This window comes from Mixophyes fleayi, chromosome 4, assembly GCF_038048845.1.
Source record: "Mixophyes fleayi isolate aMixFle1 chromosome 4, aMixFle1.hap1, whole genome shotgun sequence".
Taxonomy (NCBI): Eukaryota; Metazoa; Chordata; class Amphibia; order Anura; family Limnodynastidae; genus Mixophyes; species Mixophyes fleayi.
In genome coordinates, this window is record NC_134405.1 from 116,415,015 (window position 1) to 116,434,314 (window position 19,300).

At 37.3% G+C, this 19,300-nt stretch overlaps 1 protein-coding gene across 1 annotated transcript in view; it reads left to right on the plus strand.

Annotated features, from left to right (window-relative positions):
- The first annotated feature begins 6,368 nt into the window (after positions 1-6,368).
- AQP9 (aquaporin 9) overlaps positions 6,369-19,300 on the plus strand; it is a 39,161-nt gene continuing 26,229 nt past the window's right edge. The window contains exons 1-2 of the mRNA XM_075208062.1: positions 6,369-6,710; positions 13,984-14,110. Coding sequence (XP_075064163.1) covers positions 6,534-6,710; positions 13,984-14,110 — 304 coding nt within the window. The 5' untranslated portion in view covers positions 6,369-6,533. The remainder of the gene's footprint in view (positions 6,711-13,983; positions 14,111-19,300) is intronic.

Here is a 19,300-nt window from a genome sequence, read left to right on the forward strand (position 1 = left end):
CTGAGATTCATATGGCTCTGCATAAATACGTTTGTGTTCTATGCTCTTTTGCAAGAGTAAGTTACTCCCGCAGGTACTTTTCTATAATACCGTCTCTCCAGCTATCTGGTAAGGAATGCATACCTTATATCAACACCCGGATGGGCTATCTCCCTGAATACTATCTCCCGATATTCCCGGTCTTCTCAAGTTGTCATATTTCTTCTTTCTGGAACATTACATCATATATACGGCTCTGAATATCACCACGTTTTCATATATACTGATGGAACTTATCTTTACATTTTTTACATTTTATATTTTTATTTTTCTCCAGTTGTTGTTTTTTTATATGCGCAATTAGGTCATAAGTAGGTGCACCTACTGTACCTATTAATGTGGTTTATATAGTGGTTTATTCCATTTTGAACATATATATATTTGTGCATGTGATAACTGTGTTGATTATCAATAAATATATTCTTTTTAACCCTCTGCAGTGCATTATCTCTTTGAGTGAGTGTGGTGACCATTGCAATTTTCTGGTTTTATTATTGTATTTATTGTTTGGGGCAGCAGATTCCCTAGCTTTGGCATCTCACCACTCAGTCAATATTAGTACCATAAATATTTGTTGTGCTTATTAAGTTACTCCCACTTTACATCCAACTCAGCATCAGCACCATGTATGAACAAAATCAATTTAATAGAAGAGATCAAAACAGTAAAAAACTAACATAATCAATAGTGTACATTCTGTCATATTAAGCTTTAAGAGATGAATCACAGCTTAATAATATCTTTAAGTTAAAACCAGCACAAACCTGCTCGGAATGTCCTTATTAACAACTGCCTTAATTACGCATATCGGAGGTGAAATAAGCTCATAAACATCCTTGTAATGTTTACTAACAGAGAGAATCTCTATGGATACTAATTATAAATTATTTTTTTAAATTTAAATATGATGACCACAACACTACTTTCTTCATAATAATGTAGTATTTTGCTGAATTCTGAAATGGAAGTAAGAAATAGCAGTACTCTGAGCTCACACTCAGACAAATTGTAAAATGAAAAATTATTATTGTTGCCTCTGAGTTTCAAAGAATATACAAAAAACAATATTTAAAAAGTAAGAAAATAAGAGGGAATGAATTAAATGTAACAACAATAAGACAGAACCTTTTTCAATCAGTTAGAGTAAAAGTTTAAGAAAATCTGTAGACAATCTCACTTTAATGTCTCATTAGTAATTATAAAAACAGTATTTCAATCAGTAATTAAAGCAGCAATCCCATGAATAAAATCATATGTGTTTTTGTAGCATAAAGTACTGTGGCAGTCATAAAAACAATGTTGGTATTTGCAATGTTTTCTTGTTTTCTTTCTTCAGGTTGCTATTAATGATTCTAGAATACCATGGCAACCACAGTCACATGATATACTGGGCAGAGAGGCAATGGAATACCCCTCTGAACTTTGTCTGCTCTGTGACATCCTCCTTCTCTCTATCACAAATCATGATCATAGCTGCAAGCCTGTGTCTGTGTAGCAGACTGACTAGTCTTGGTTTATCAAAGAATGCAAAGAAAATACAATGGGCCTGATTCATTACGGAAAGTAAGGCAAAAAAATTGGGTAAGTTTTCTCCTGGACAAAACCATGTTACAATGCAAGGGGTGCAAATTAGTTTATCTTTTGCACATAAGTTAAATATTGGCTGTTTTTTCATGTAGCGCACAAATACTAGATAACTTTATTTGTACACTGAAATTTAAAGTTAATCTAGTACATGCCCTACCCCAACTATAAATCTGTCCCCACATTTTAAATTTACCTCCCCCTCCAAAGGCAACATGATTTTGCCAATGTGAAAAGTTAGTAAATTTTTTCTTTCCCTTCCTTAATGAATCAGGCCCAATTTGCCTTATTTCTAAAATGGACAGAAATTGCAAGCACATATAGGGGGGTATTCAATTGACGGCAGGATCGCCGAAAATCCCGCGCTCAAAGAATATTACCAATAATACGGTAATTCTGTGCGTAAATACCATTAATACGGTAATTTACTCGCTGGATTTCAGCTCAGGGAGCTGCGAGCTGAAATCCAGCGTGTAATTACCGTTTTAACGGTAATATTCTTTGAGCGCAGGATTTTCGGTGATCCCGCCGCCAATTGAATACCCCCATAAGCGGATGTGAAGAAACGTTTCCATTTGAATTTGGATCTAAGTATGCTCTACACTTGCTGCATGCAGACAGACACAACACACTGCAGGATATGCATAATGCAAATGTGCAATAAGAAGTCCCATCAAAACACACAGTAAAAAAATATTAAATACATTTACACCTGTTAATAAACTAATCATTAATAAAAATGCATTGGAAAAAAATGTTTGTTTTTTTTAATTTTCTTTTGACATAAAATACATTTATCAGAAAAATATTAATGCCTACTGTACATAAAAAATTTTTTTACAGTTGCTTTTAAATGATAACACATGTTCTGGCATGCATATGTGGTCACTATTATTTGGCACTTACACCTGCCCTATCGCTGGTGCAAGTGATATGGTTAAAAGTCACGAGAGATGTCCAGAGCTTAAGCCATGGAAGCATCCTATCACGAGGGAATGCCCTCGTGATAGGAAAAGTGGTTGCTGTAGGCAAGGCCAGCACTGGAATCTCCAGTTACCCTTTGCCGGAGCTTGCACATGCGCAAGTGAAACCCATTTGGGGCTTCACTGAGTATGTGCTGATCCCCCGTAGCGTTGCAATTATTCAGAACCCTGCTCTAATCAGAATACAATGACACACATCACCAGACTCCCCCAAAAAAATATTTTTAGGTGGAGGAATCTCTCAGAGCACTCCAGGAATCCTGCACCCTTCTGCTGCTCTTACCAGGCCTACTGTATTCCTCTGACACTAGGTGTAGACAGAAGCACACTTAGTGGTGTCAGTGACGAACTCTTCCCTACCTGGCGTCAGTGTTTGTTCTCTTTGCATCTATCTTTCTGTTAACCTGATGTGCCTTTGTCTAGTTATTTATCCTCTGTCAGGATCTGACCTGTGGGCAAGTTTACATTTTATTATGGATTCCTAGTATGAAAATCATGGAGAATAATTGTAAATGCAAACAGATTGTCTTTATTTTGAGCACTGGTCACACAGAATATAACCAAATGCAGTCAATGGTAATGAAGCTAACATGAGTCCATAGGTACAACAGGTAATGCTGGTAAGATATATTTGCAGACAGGAACAAAAGTACTTGATAACGCTGGTTAGATATATTGCAAACAGGAGCAAAAGTACTTGATAATGCTGGTTACCAGGATTAGCAGATGAGCTGGTCACTAGGCACAATAGGTCAAGTGCAGATTCAGATTACCAGGTTTAATCAGGAGGTACGAGACACAGGTTAACCAGGAGGCACGAGGCACTGGATGATCCACGGGAGAATCGGGCAAAAGGTTTAGGCAAGCCAGATGTCAGAACCCAGAGATTCACAATATACTAGGGAGTAAGCAGGAGCAAGGTCAAATGAAGCCATGGTATTCAAAAGGAGGTGCATGACGATGGATAAAAGCATGAGTCAATTGCCAGGGAAAAGTCAGGATCCAAATATGAGTATCACAAAAACCAGCAGCAAAGACAAACTAACTGGCATCTAGTCTGTAGGAGAAGTCAGTTTTAAAAAGGCCAGACGCAGGTGTTCTGATCCAGATCAAATGATGAGGGCTCTGGTAGTACAGAGGTTTTGCAGGCCAAATGCAGAATAAGAACAAAGTCCTAACACTGTTCTGGTCCTTGACCTTTGGCTCTGTTAGTACCTTCTCTGAGTTCCCTCTAAACCTGACTGATTCTAATTAACCCTTTGTAATCTTCAATCCTTGCTAGTTCTCTCTAGCTCCTGTGTCCTGAATATAATTTACCATTTAAGAACACCAAACATCTGTCACTGGCCGCCGCGCTGCTCCCGACAGCCCGTCTCTGTCTTGCAGCGTCTCGGCTGCTGCCTAGGCAACCGAGACATCGCTTCTGCTCTGAGCATCCTGGTTGCCTGGGCAACAGCCGGGAATCTCTCTCTCCTTTGCCGCCCCGCCCAGCGATCTGTCAAACAGCCAGGCACACGTGCAGTTTCACCTGGCCAACCACAGCCTTCTGAGGCTGATTAGATGCAGGTGAATGACTGCATTCTCATTGGACAATAGTATTCTTTAAGGCAGAGAAGGCTTAGCCTCCCTGCCGGTTATAGCTTTAGAGCCCTGTGTGCTAATCTGCACCTGTTCATTCCTGAGACTCTCAGTTTCCATTGGATTACCTTCTGTTGTGATATTTGCCTGTTTACTGGATTTTGCTTGAACACTTGTTGCCCTGACTTCTGTCTGCTTACTGGATTCTGCTTGTCCACCAGTTGTCTTGCACCATCCCGGACTCAGTCCTGTCTCCAGGTATCCTCCTACCACACACAATAAACTCACCAAATATAAGCTCCTACTACTTAGAGTTAAAGACTTGAGTGCATCTGAGTACCTGTGACCAATACTTGCGCTATGGGAAAGGCGGCTGCTATAGGCAAAGACCTCTACTGCCTGTTCTAGGAGTTTATATTTGGGACGCTAGCCTAACAACAGCATAGTCAATTAGTTTATTCATTTCTTGTAATAAACATATGCAATTTGCAGCAGCTGGGAGGAATATATAAAATGCTACTCCTCCATGTTCGTGTTACGATGGGAGTGTGGCACTTGGCTATGATGTCTGAGGATGTTGCCCCCACCTCCTGTCTGCAAAGGTAAGAAGAAGCATGGGTGGGGCACCACCCTGCATATGCTGGCTCTCAATTCAAATTGACTAGTAGAAATGAAGATTCATCAGACCAAGTACTATCTATGAAATCCTATTGTTTGTGTTCCTTAGACTACTGCATCCACACTCTTTTTGCTGACATGAGGGAAACATGACAGTTGTCATTTCTGATAAACCTCTTTCATCACTACACTTAAATTTATAGATTACCCATCTAGTACTATGAAGCCTCATTTGAACCCTTTCAATAACAGTCTGTTGCCAACTACCAGACCGCAACTGACTGGAAGTTCTTTAGGTGGTGAACCCTTCTTGAAACACCAGTGACAACGTCTGGCATTAAAACCCAAGTAGTGTTGCATTTCCTCATAACAACCAGACAGCATATCTAGCGTCCACTACCATGCAGTGTATTAAGCTGCACTCTCAGATAACCATGGGAGTTATTTATACTCATCACCTTTAAACAACTGCTGAGCAGGGGGCTGAGTGGGAGAGACAGTTAGAAGCCTTAATCTCTATGGTATGAAAGATTGTGACTTTTTATTGTTCCTCCCATTCACACACTCCTTCACAGCATCACACAGCCAAAGTTGCAAGATAAACCACAGAGCCCCAAAAATCAGCTGCAAGAAACAGCCCTGGGGATGTAGTGAATGGCTCCCTGGGTACAATGGATATTTCACCCTATCTGGCAGTCAGTTAAATATTTTGCCTCTACCATTATCTTTTTTGAATCACTTACACTGTTTGTACTTTTATAACTGTTTTAATATAGCATTATCTACAATTCCGATGCTGTCACTAATTGAGTTATCGATAACATTTGAAAAGTGCTACTCAATGTATAGATAATTCAGTTTATAATCTCTGCAGTTTAGTTTATACAATGATTCCAGATATTGGGCCAATGGTTCTATTTCCAGTGAATCAATAACAAATAATATTTAAGAATATGTAGTACAGATATAAAACATATTTTATAAAGTAGATCTGTTCATTGTTGTCATCTGTTAAATTTTCTTTAACTGTTCACAATGTGTCCAAAATGGCCTTTAATTTTTTTTTAGACTATCAAACTATATTTCAGCCCAACTGTCACAAAGTATCTTGCTGGTCACAAAACAATGCCATTTGTAGAAACTTGAAAATGACGGAAATGTACACTGACATGTATGTTTCTTTCTAATGTAAAATAAAAGACTATTTTAAGTATTTTCAGATGACAAGTTGCTATATTTATCTTTGATTATATAGTACCAAATGCGTTCACATGTTCCATATCTCAAGACATGCCTTACAAAAAACTGTGGATAGGGGTAATGATTAACCTAGTCCAAGATTAAAAAGTTCCTATATACACATCTATCTATAACAGACTGTACATAGGAACTCTCCACTTAATACACATCACCACATTCATAAATACCCAAAGCCAAAAATTATTATTACCAGTGCTGAAAGAAGGTATAATAAATATAGGTGTGGTCTCAGCTCTATTATACCTTTCAATAAGAACATTGCACATTTAACACAGAAAGATATTTTAGAAATGCACATTTAAAAAAACGAAATCATGTGGAAAACTTTTAGGATGAGCTGGGTTGTTTTTTTTGCGTAGTTTTATCCAGCCAATGATTGCAGCCATGGAACTTTTTGGCAGTATATGAATCAGTCCTTTCAGTGGTGCTGATGTACCGAGTGCACTCTTTCCAATGTGGCTTAAGGTTTGAATGGGGAGCCAAAATCTGCAGAAGATGTCTGAAACTGACAACAACAAGAGCAGGAGAAGCAGCAAGTACAGCACCATAGACCTGACGGAAAACAGGAGCTGTTTAGACAAAATAGCTCTGAGGAACAGCCTGGCTAAAGAAACTCTGTCTGAATTTTTCGGCACATGTTTATTGATAGTAAGTGTCAGCTGTTTTCCTGTGTGACTGTGCTGATGTGTGCTCTTTACAAAGTCTTTATGTGGAGTTCAACTGTTTTCACTTTGCTTTAGTATAATTATTCTCTTTATTTATATAGATACTGTATAATACACAATTGACTTTAATATAAGTATCATACAAAAGTAAAGTGAACACTGTGATAACATACTGTACAAAACATTAATATAATAATAATAACAATGATGATGCTAATACATGCTTAAACTCCTGTAGTTTGTAGTTATATATTTATTGAGTTCTTTAGGGCAACATGTGCATTATATATAATAATATATGAAATAATGTACATTTTAAGTATATTAGAATTCACAGAGGAGCTCTGAGGCTATATAAAGGCACCGGGTCACTGATCAATTGCGCTATACAGGTCACAGAAAGCCACGCTGCATTTATGCTGGTCACAGAAATGGAATCATTTATGTTATTGTGCATTATTTCGTACAAAACACAGTATTTCCTATTGAACACTGACACCATAGCTCACTGTTTAATATACCCATGTATACATGTTTATATATAACAACATATATAATTGTGTGGCATTGTCATCGCTTATAACTATGCAGAGATGACATCACCAATTTCTTATGATAAGGAATACTATACACCTGATTGTAGATGATGCAGATATTGAAATACATATCCAAGATATTCTAGCAGGATGAAAGCAGTCACATGGCCTTCTGTTTTTATATGGACACATAGTGGCACTTAGTAGCTTGTAGCATACTTTCATTTACAAGCATAAGTTAATTAACCCCTATATAATCTCCTGTAATAAATATTGGTGTAAATTGTAAGTAATTATGTCATCACGTGAGTGAATCAGTGAATTGAATCAGTGAAAGTCATTGCCTCAGTGTATAAGTGAAATACTCGTGTTTTATGAGGAATAACATATCTAGCTCTATGGACTACAATGCTATGGGTATCACCCTTTGAGGGCCTACAGATTGCTGTAAATTCTGAAACCCATGCACATTATCTTATGTACATTTAGAGCTGTATGTTTATCCAGATGCCATTATTCTGTCATTATTAATTCTAAAATACATATTTTAAAAGTCCTGCTCAAATATGACAAATTTCTATTTTTTTTCCAACTAAAATGAAATCCAGAGGGGTTAATGATTAAAAAATATGGATTTATGCATCTCTCACCCAGCACTATTATTTACTTTGACTGTTTTTTCTTTACTTTGACTGTTTTTTATCAGATATTTGCTGGGTTGAACTCTACACTTTTGTTTTGGACACATTTTTAGTCATGTGAATTTTCAGTTTTGTAACTTTCCCTATTTCATAGAGAAGTATTTCTGCCAGGTTGGCACTTTTTACTTAAAGGCATAAAACTGCACAAGGGGCTGTAAACAGCTATCTGTTTTTATGCCTCGGCAACAATTGTTTATAAATGTATACATAATAAGCATACATTCATGATTATGAAATGAATTAAGCAGAAATGTGTGTTTTAGTACATTCTACACGAAAAAGATGTCTAATTCACTTAAAATGTTTTGTAGATTTTAGACAACCCCCAAGTGACTTATGCTCTCTTTCACAAGAATAAACCTTTTGCCAAAGCTTGTTGAAATGTGCCCTGAATGCCTCTGCTCATGAGGAAATTCAAACAAGTTCTGACAAACAATTTTATTTATATTTAAGTTCACCTATCAGATGTTAGGCCAACGTGTGCAGACTAAGGTCTCGTACACACGTGTTTATTCTGTGTCTGTAGTTCATTCACGTTGAGCTGCATTCATTCATTCAGCTGCATTGGTGACTGCAATCCAACCAGCACTGTAAATGAGGCTCAAAGAACTCTATAAGGAAAGTGCTCACTAGCTTTCATAGTGAACACTGGACAGATCTGGATGCAGCATGTCCTATTGTCTGTCTTCTATGATCCTTTCTGAATTCATTTTGAATGCTTCTGTTTGCAAATTCCTCATATGGTTCAATGAACCTTATTTGCAGTGACAGTTGAGCTGGATATTCAACAAAAGGTTAAACCAGCTCAGAGTGAACATATCATGGGTGCAGGAAAACACACTGTGTGTATGAGTCCTACATTTTAGTAATGTTTGATATGTAATGTAATGATTTCTTGTATAAAAGAGAAGGCTCTTGAATTAATATTGTTAGGCTGCTAGTGGTCAGATAACGAACCCGCAGAACAGACTGGCGGAGGTCTTCGCCTATAGCAGCCGACTTAACTCCAAAGTAGTGCAGGTTTGTTATACTAACCGCAGCGCAGGCCTGGAGACAGCACAGATGGTAATGGATGGTCAGACAAAAGCCAGGGTCAGGGGTCACTTGCAGGGAAGAATAGTCAGAAAACACGCCAAAGATCGGGGTCACGAGCAGATCAGCAGAATCCAAGGTATGGGCCAAAAGGTCAGGGTCACAGGCAATAAGGCAAGGTCCAGTAAACAGGCAAAAGGGTCACAACAGAAATACAGCAGAAATATAAAGCAGGTCAGCACAAGTATCACACTAGGACGCTATAACCGGCAGGGAGGCTAAGTCCTCCCTGCCTTATATACTGACATGGGCCAATCAGGGCTTAGCCCTGTAATGATTGACAGAGTGGGACTAACCAATGAGGCAAAACTTAATCAATTAGCCCGCAGGCTAGAACATTTAGCGCATGCGCCCGGCTGCAGCATTTGCCGGGGCTCACCGCTTCATACACTCGGTTCATGACACCTCCACAGAACGTTCTGGGCACCAATACTATGGCCAGGAATCCAATTAAATGCTTTCTGGCCTCATCACTGGAACCACAGGCTACAGCTGACAGTTGAGAGTTCTTTCTTAGCATTATCATACATTTGCACTACTGTACAAACACATTTGGCATAGGATTGCCATTCTTATTCAACAAGAAGAGCTGTATAAAACATATTAGTTTAATATTAGGTTGACATTTTATATAAAAATAACATGTATTGTTTGTTTTATCATCCTTTATTAGTCTTGTTAGAACAGATAATGGAAACCCCCAAAAAAAAATAAAAGTGTTATGTTTTAATAGCAGCGACACATTTCAGGCATTGTCATATCAAAACTCCACATAAAATGTGAAAATTTGTTTTGGGTACAGTCCCATGTTAAGTTAAAATATCCTACTGGTGTTGCAGAGTACTTCTTTGATCTGATGGGTTCTCTGCTGTTTCCAATGGTCCAGTGCTGCTTCCATGCATGCTTCTAAGGGCTCGCGCATTTGTGTGCAATTGGAAAGTTTGCAGGGGAGAAGCATCCACAACATAGTTGCGTATTTGAAACAGGCCAGTTGGTCGCAATATAGCGTCAACCATTAAGGCTTGATCGGAAGAACAATGCAAAACTGATTAGTAATACTATGTATTGTAGCTTAATTACTGCACTTCACCCAAAACTGTGATGTAGTGTTCTAGTTATCCTTTAAGAACTAGCGCTTTGCACCTTTTTCATACATAACACTAAAAGGTTGTTTACCAGCAGTAAAATATATGGGTACACAGTACACTTCAATTTGCACAAATGTGTCTAATTTCTGTCTTGCACAGAGAGCACACCTTCATAACAGGTTTTAGAGCTCATCCCAAGAAAACACACGGATTTAACAAGGTGCATTCCTTTCATGTTGAGATTCTGGTTCATGTTGACATGATAGCTCTACGCAGTTGCTGCAGATTTATCGGTGGCACAGTCATGTTGCAAATATCTCCAGTTCCACCACAATCAAAAGGTATTCTATTGGATTGAGATCTGATAACTGTAAAAGCCATTGGAGTACACTAAAATCATTGTCATGGTCGTGGAACCAGCTTGAAATGACATTTGCTTTGTGACATGGTGCATTATGCTGCTGGAAGTAGCCATTAAAAGTTGGAGAGACTGTGGCAAAAAAGGGATGTACATGGTCAGCAACAATACTCAGGTAGGCTGTAGTATTTAAACAATGCTCAAGTGGTATTAAAGGGCCTAATGTGCACAAAGAAAACATTCCCCGTACCATTACACCACCACCAGTCTGCACCGTTGACACAAGGCCATATGCATTAATGGATTCATGTTCTTTGCACAAAATTTTGACCCTACCATCTGCATATTACAGCAAAAAGAGATTCTTCAGACCAGGCAATGTGTTTTATCATCTTTAACTGTCCAGTTTGGTAAGCCAGTGCCCACTGTAAACACAGTTTCATGTTCTTAGCTGGCACAAGTGAAACCAGTGTGGTCTTCTGGTGCTGTAGACCATCCACTTTAAGGTTCAATGTGCTGTGCTCTTAGAGATGCTCTTCTGCATACCACTGTTGTAACATATAGATACTTGAGTTACGCCTGTCAGCTTGAACCAGTTTGGCCATTCTCCTCTGACCTCTCTCATTAGCAAGGCGCTTTCGCTCACAGAACCCACTGGATGTTTTTTAGTTTTGCACACCATACTATGTAAACTCTAGAGACTATCATGCATGAAAATTCCTGGAGATCAGCAGTTTCTGAGATACTCAAGCCCCCCCCCCCACCTGAGCGCTCCCCCCTCCCCCAGCACCAACTATTAGTCCACGGTTAAAATCATATAAATCTTCCCCATTCTATATATATATGTACATATGGTGGGGAAATGAGTAAGAAATATTAATCCAATGTCTACACATATGATCTGGCCACATACCCTAAAAAGTTTTCCACCACATTGACACTGGATTAGCATTTCCTTACTCATTTCCATTTTAGAAGGGTGTTTCCACACTTATGGACCCCCCGGTATATTAGAAACAGAGTACGTATTCTTTGTTGGATTATATTGCCTTTTCGTTGCCCATTATGAAGTGTATAATAGAGACATCTAATTCACCACTACAGAAACACATTTATTGTTTAGATTTATTCTGGGAATTTAGCAAATTGGATCCTAACCTTTTTGGTGTTGAGACATACCTACCAACATAAATGCCACATATTTAATTTCTTTCGGCACACCAATGTTAAAATATTAGAAGAAATAAAATCAGAATCATGAATAGCTGTGTTTGAAATGAATACTAAAGTTATTTTACTTATTGTGTGTCGTATACAATTAAAACGTAGTTAATCCTCTTTCTATATTTTCATCTTATTTAAAATTTTCATCTGTTACCCAAAATTTCTTTGACACCTCCAGCCTAGTATCATGATGCACAATTGTTCTCTGACACACTAATTTAGCGCAGCTAGCACATGTTAATATGCATAATGTTCTTTACATTGAGCAGATGACAAGCCAACCAAACAAACTAGAAATTAAAGAAAACACAAAATTCTGTTTATAAATCAGATGAAATAATATGATGGCTGCAGTGACTATAGCGATTATATAAAGTGTCTGGTGGTTTCTGTGAGATGACATGAATGCTGATACATCAGATTTATTAAGTCGTGTTGAGTAAACAAGATAAACATTTATAATAACCAATATTCCTGTTTATACAACAAACCACCAATAACATTCTCAAAAAAACCCCGAAATGATTATATTAACTATTTCTTTACATATACAAAACTCTAATGACAACAAACTGCCTATAAAGAAACATGACATAGAACCTACTTTTTCTGCTACTGATATATTCAAGGTTGAATTGTGTTGCAATTCTTCAGCTTAATAAAGTAGTTGTATTATTCATTTGTTCATAATCAGTCAACTACAAATTATAACTTACTAAATATATTTGTATAAAAAATGCAATGATGGTTGCAGTCATAAATCATAAATATGTTGTAATTATTTTTATTACACCCGTGTCTTCAGTAATAATTTATATGACACAGTGAGTCAGCAGAATGATAAAAATAATTATGTACTTTTCATGCTTTTTTATTTCGTTTCATTTTACTGTGTTCACAAAACCCACTACATGTAATTTTCTATATACCTGAATTCTTCCACTTCATCTATGTGACAAAATATATAAAAAATCATGTTTTACAAGACACAGTCATCTATGAAAACTTATAAAGTTTAGGAACCCCTGAGAAAAACAGATTTTTTCTGTCACAAAGCTTTTGTCAAGCTTACAGTTATAACCTAATTATATTTGTTTGAATTGAAACTATTGGGAACAGCCATTTTCAATTTTTGTTAGATCTGAGAAGAGGACAATTTATTTTTAAAGATGAAAAACATAGATCTTTTATTATTGTTATTATTATTATTATTATTATTATTATTATTACTTCTCTATTTAAAGGCATAGTACCTCAAATGTGTGCTCAATTAAGCCTAGTACAAATACATATGCTACATGGTTTTGTTTTCTTGTTCAATCTATGAAGCAATTTATGGGTTTGTAACTGCCTCCATTTTGCCTGTAGTCTGTCATTTTCAATCCCATAATAGTATGACATCTGCCCCTATATCTACGCTCTGCCCCCAACACATTGTATTGTGGGTGGGGCATCACACATAAATATGATGAATAGGATAATTTAGGAAGGGCACAAGGGGGTCATTAGACAAAAAACAAACAAACACAGTGGTGCTATAGTGAATGCTCAAACAAGCTATGAAAGTCGCACTCTATCTCCCAAAATGTGCACTATGCAATTGCAAGGGTAAAATACAAAACTAGGATAAGTTGTCCTTTAACATTAGTATCATTTATTTATATAGTGCCAGTCATATTACAATGCACTGTACAGATAATATGTAATCATTCACGTTAGTCCTGTCCAATTGGAGCTGTCAATCTAAATTCCTTACTACATACACTTGACTCCATTTTTGTCAGAAGCCAGTTAACCATATTTATTAACCTGCCAGTATGTTTTTGGAGTGTGGGAGGAAACCAGAGCACCAGGAGGAAACCCTCACAAACAGAGGGAGACCATACAAACTTTACACAGATAGGGCCTTGTTTTGAATCAAGCTCATGAACCCAATGCTGTGAGGCAGCAATGCTAACTCCTGCAACACCATTCTAGCTATATAGAGTTCATCCATATATATATATATATATATATATATATATATATATATGTATATATATATATATATAAATATATATATATATATATATATAGAGTGTGTGTTCATTCACATTGTATGTGACAGAATGGTCATAGCTGCTCAAATACATTACAACATAAACATCACTTCTGAAATATCCATTGCCAAAGTATTTTTAGAATGAAGCCTGATAAAATGCTAGCAACATATGATTAAATCCTTATTGGTTAATATCTCATTTACTTTTATATCCAGACTTTAGGCTGTGGATGCATTGCCTCATCTGTTCTCAGCAATGGAGCCGCTGGAGGGCACCTGACCAATAATATTGGCTTTGCGTTGGCGGTCACTATGGCAGTCTATGCAACTGGAGGAGTGTCTGGTAACCAAGTTTAATATTTTTTACAATGAATTGTCTCTTACTTGTTTACACAGTAAAACCATTAAAATACTATGCAGTGGTAATACTAACTTGTGGATTAATCAACCTATTAACCAAACAGCACATATATTATCTCTGTATTGTTCCATAATGATTCTCACTTTCATTTTACTATATTGTTAAAGGCAGTTTAAACTTGTTAACCCATTTAAAAAACCTCCATCCTTTTAAAGGTAGAATATTATTATTTCAACAAATCTTTATCTTGGGCCTGATTAATTAAGGATCTTAACTGAAGATACTTCTTATTTCAGTCTCCTGGAAAAAAACATGTTACAATGCAAGGGGTGCAAATTAGTATTCTGTTTTACACATAAGTTAATTACTGACTGTTTTTTCATGTAGCACACAAATATCAACTTTAAATTTCAGTGTACAAATAAGCTATCAAGTATTTGTGTGCTACATGAAAAAACAGACAGTATTTAACTTATGTGCAAAACAGAATACTTATTTGCACCCCTTGCATTGTAAAGCTGGGTACACACTACACTGTTTTCGTCCAATAATCGTCTCAAACAGCCGACATACGACCGCTCGTTCAGTGTGTGCAGTGATACGATGGTCGAAAGTCTTCCCAAATGGACGATTGTCGCCTCATTTGGTTGGTCGTACCGTTTAATATTTTCGTTCCAATCTCGTTTCCGCTGTGTAGTGTGTATAAACTTCCGACCGATCCACGACAATCCTCCGATACTTCCTCGACCTGGGGGGCATGTGTATGTAAATTTTTTGATGTCTGTCCCAGTCCCACGTGGTGCGGAATCCGAACATCACAGGCTTGTGTTTTGTATCGATGTATATTGCACCTGTCTGGCTGCAGACCATTACACTTGTATAAAGCACGTGGGTTATTACCCTTTGCGTCTATGTCGGCAATGTATTCATATTTACTCTTTATACACTTATACCTTTATAACCTATTAAAGTTATATTAACCCTTATTAACTTATAATTGTGAAGTACCCAGAATAAACCACACAGTGTTCAAACAACATTTTTATTGCAGGAAAAAGGTACAAAAATTTTAACACACACAGCTGTCAGAAAGATCCGCATGAGAAGTGAGCGCACCCATACCAATCAGAGCGCAGAGTACTGCAGAGTATTATTTTTAGTATTTAGTATTTTTAAAGGTGCTACTGGTTTGTGGCAGAACAGGTCTTGATGTCGCTTGGGTTTCTGTTCCCTTTGATTTCTTTATCTACGATACAAGGAAATAAAAAAATGTTTACCATTTAACTTTCTAATCTGTAATTTATATTCAACGACATAAATACTCTCATTTTCTCACCTTTCACACTGCTCGAGATCAGTTTATATTTTGGTCTCTGTGGCGAAATCGCAATAATAGCGGGCTTAACCTCTGAGCATTCTGGAAAACAGGCGCCATTTTGGTTATTATAACGGTACAGGTATGTGCCCAAAGCATTTAGTTGTCTACACATGTTCACTGAAATACCTTCGTGAAGAACTTCTTTAGTATATTTTTCTTTTTCAATTTTTTCTTGTTTGATAACAGGTGTAACATTAGTGGTATCAGTGGTATCTGAACAGGTCTTCACACCGTTAATTCTTCGTTCTGACATAAAAAAAATTAGGTTACAAAATAGTTTACATTGCTTTATGTGACACTAGAATGAAATAAAGTCCTTCTAGCAGGTACACTACATGTGCTACTGACCTTTTTTAATGTCGTTGTCGTCCTGGTCCAGTACTTTTACCATCATCTCCACCTCTCTTGGGCTCATTGGATTTGCTCTTTGCGCTTCTTGAGTATCTCCATCCCCCACCTTAACTTTTCCAACATTTTTTGTCCCTTCCAGCACCATCTCTGACTCTGTCTCCGTCTCCGTCTTTGTCTCCATAGCTGCAACCCCCACTGACACCTTCTCCTCACCCGCAACCCCCACTGACATCTTCTCCTCAACTGCAACCCCCACTGACACTTTCTCACTCGCCATCTTCTGATGCTCCTCGGCGCCAAACAGGCTCCTCTGTCATTTTATATACTTAACATGGGCCTTCGTTTCTGCTGTGGACCAATCAGCGATGATGCACGCCGAGAATGGAGCATTCCATTACATACAAAGGGATTTTATTATTAGGGAATATTCATTGCATTGCACTTTAGCAGTTAAATGTTTTTCTAAATTTAATGTATATTATTAAATTTCTATTTTATAGAAATGAATGAAGAGACAGTGTTGCCTTCTCTTTTTATGCAACTTTGGGTGTTAACTATAGCGAAAGCTCTGTCCCTTTATGCTAATGTCTTTGGTATCTCGTTACATTTCACTCAAATGTCGCTGCAAGTGTGTACGAAATTAAAATCATTGCTCACGTCAACATGGCTGTAAAAAGTCGCTAAAGGGACGTCCGCTCTTCCCTTTATCGTCCTAAACAAGGCTAGTGTGTATGCAGTCCATGGACCGAGCGATCGGAACGCATGTAAAATCGCTCGGCATAAAAAGTTGGTCGAAATTTCTGTAGTGTGTACCCAGCTTATCATGGTTTTGTCCAGGAGACTGAAATAAGAAGTTTCTTTAGTTAAGATCCTTAATGAATCAGGCCCCTTGTTCTTATCTTATCTTTTCTCCATTAGCACAAAAATCCCTGTCCCTTGCTATTCGAAATAAAACATGAATCTTCCAGCATTTTTGTTTTCTTAAATATATATATAAAAATGTCATTTATTTTATGGACTTTCATAGACTCTGCCTACATACATATACAATACAAAATTGTAATGGTTCTGAGATTTCCAGCTGTGGATATAGGCAGCCTTGCACAATAATCTCTCCTCCTGCTGCATGGTACATACAGCGCGGGTGTGAGTTCTAACTTGTGCCCCTTGACCTCCCCTCACAGTTGCTCCTGATTGCAAACACATGTTCTAGCATGTATACGCAGCTGTCATCACTAGTATTCAGCACATACCATTAACCTGTAGCTGGCGTAAGTGATACGACAGAAAAACACATAACATTGAGATGTTCAAAGCTTGAATTGGATGCTGCAGCGTGCGCTTGAGCTTGGCACTCCCCTACTGTATATTGATTACATGCATAGACCCATTTCCCTCCCTGTTCCGTCCATGAAATCATAGATTGCCATAAGTATCCTTTACACTTGAAGATTAATTGGATGCTCTTGCGTTCACCGGCATTTAGTCCGTTTCAGGGCATGCGCAGTGCGATTTTACACAAAATACGACACATATTAGTATTTACGCTCCTTAATGAATTACTCCCTCTTTATCTGCCCTGGCTCATTTTTTGATCAGAACATCCAATGGATAAAGCGTCAACTAAAGTGACAGCTCCTGCACTGCAAATTATCATTATTTAAAAGTTTACCTGGGATGCTCATGCTGGATCCATAATAACTTAAATAACCCTTTACAATTAAAAAGAAAACATTATTAAGTGTGATAACTCTTTGAAAATATTATGTCATTTTTACTGTACGAGAGTGGCATAGTTTTTGTTATACCAAGTACTGTGCCATTCTTTAACAAGGAATAGAATGAGAATAATAATATTAATAATATATTAATGATAAGTAGCAAAGTGTTTTCAGAGCATAATAACTGTTGCCAGCCAGCATTTTTAAATAACAATAATAATAATAATAATAATAATAATAATAATAATAATCTTAAATTAATTATATTAAAAAAAATAGAAAGTTTGCTAAATTTTGCATAGTACACGGTAATGCATATGTTAGACATTTCTGTCATCTGTGTATAGGCTATGAGGAAACTCAGGATGTTAATTTCTTGCTTTCTATCATTCTCCATGTATTCTGACCTGGCCATGTGTTTAATAACCTCATACCACATCCATTGCCGGGTAGCTCTACCTAACTGTTGTATTGTGGGGAGATTATCGCACATGAATAAATAAATATATACCTGACAGGAGGGCTTTGCAAGGAAACAAGGTTATTATGTGACAGAGACTAAAATAATTATTTCTAGCACATTGTTAGCCATCCCTTATCATTGCTTAGTAAAGTCCTGTAGCAAGAATATAATTATACATTCAGCTCTTAATGTTTTCATTAAGCTTATTAAAATGGTATGTGAATAGGATTTCTGTGCCTTTAAACATCTGAGTTGCTGTAAGCGGATATGTCATTTTAACTGACAGACGAGTGTATATCTAGGTGCACCCAGAGCAATGTAGTAACAAGTCTTATACACAAAACTGCCAAAAGCTTCATACACAAAACATGTAATAAGACATATCTGATTTTCCCTCACAATAAACAAGGCTAAATCAAGCAGTATTTTCGAAAAAACAATGGAAAAGTTTATATTGATGAAAGGGTGGTACTATAGTGCAGTGTTTCTTAAACCTGGTCCTCAATGCCCCTAACAGTGCAGGTTTTCCAGTAATCCTTACTTTAGCACAGGTGTAGTCATTACTGACTGATACTTTGTAACAGATCCACAGGTGGTATAATTATTTCACTGGTCATCTGGAAAATATGCACTGTTGGGGTTCATAAGGACTGGGTTTGAGAAACCCTCCGATAGTGGTAGGAGTTTTACACTTTTGCACAGTAAAACTGATCTTTCCGCACATTAAAGTGTACTTTGAGATTGTGGTTATTTTTTACTCTTCTTCAGAGAGTAGGAGTGTACCTTGATGTTCAATGGCTGGACTATCTAGGTGTAATGGTGCAAAGCCAAGACACATTGTGTTGCACATCGAGTGTTCTTTTATAAACGAGGCTCAAAATGTTTTTCAATAAATAGATAGGTAAATGTCCAGGGCCCGATTATGGGTTGCTGCCGCCCTAGGCTATTTCAGCCGTAGTACCCCCCCCCCTATCCTTCCCCCAATATAGGCATTTATGACTACTCTTGAATATGAATATTCAGGAGTATTCTCCAGCATTCACATTTAGACAGATTGTGCAATCTCTCTGACCAGTTCTTGTTCTTCTCTTGTTCCTGTTCTTGCAGCTTTGTTGTCTTCTAGCTGGATTCTGAAAATTCGAGATCCTGTTTTGAAAACATGCAGCAATTGTATTATAATGCAAAATGTTAACAAACCCTGAATGATTAGGCCCTTTAGTCCAAACACAACAGTCAATTATGGTCAGATAAAACTACCC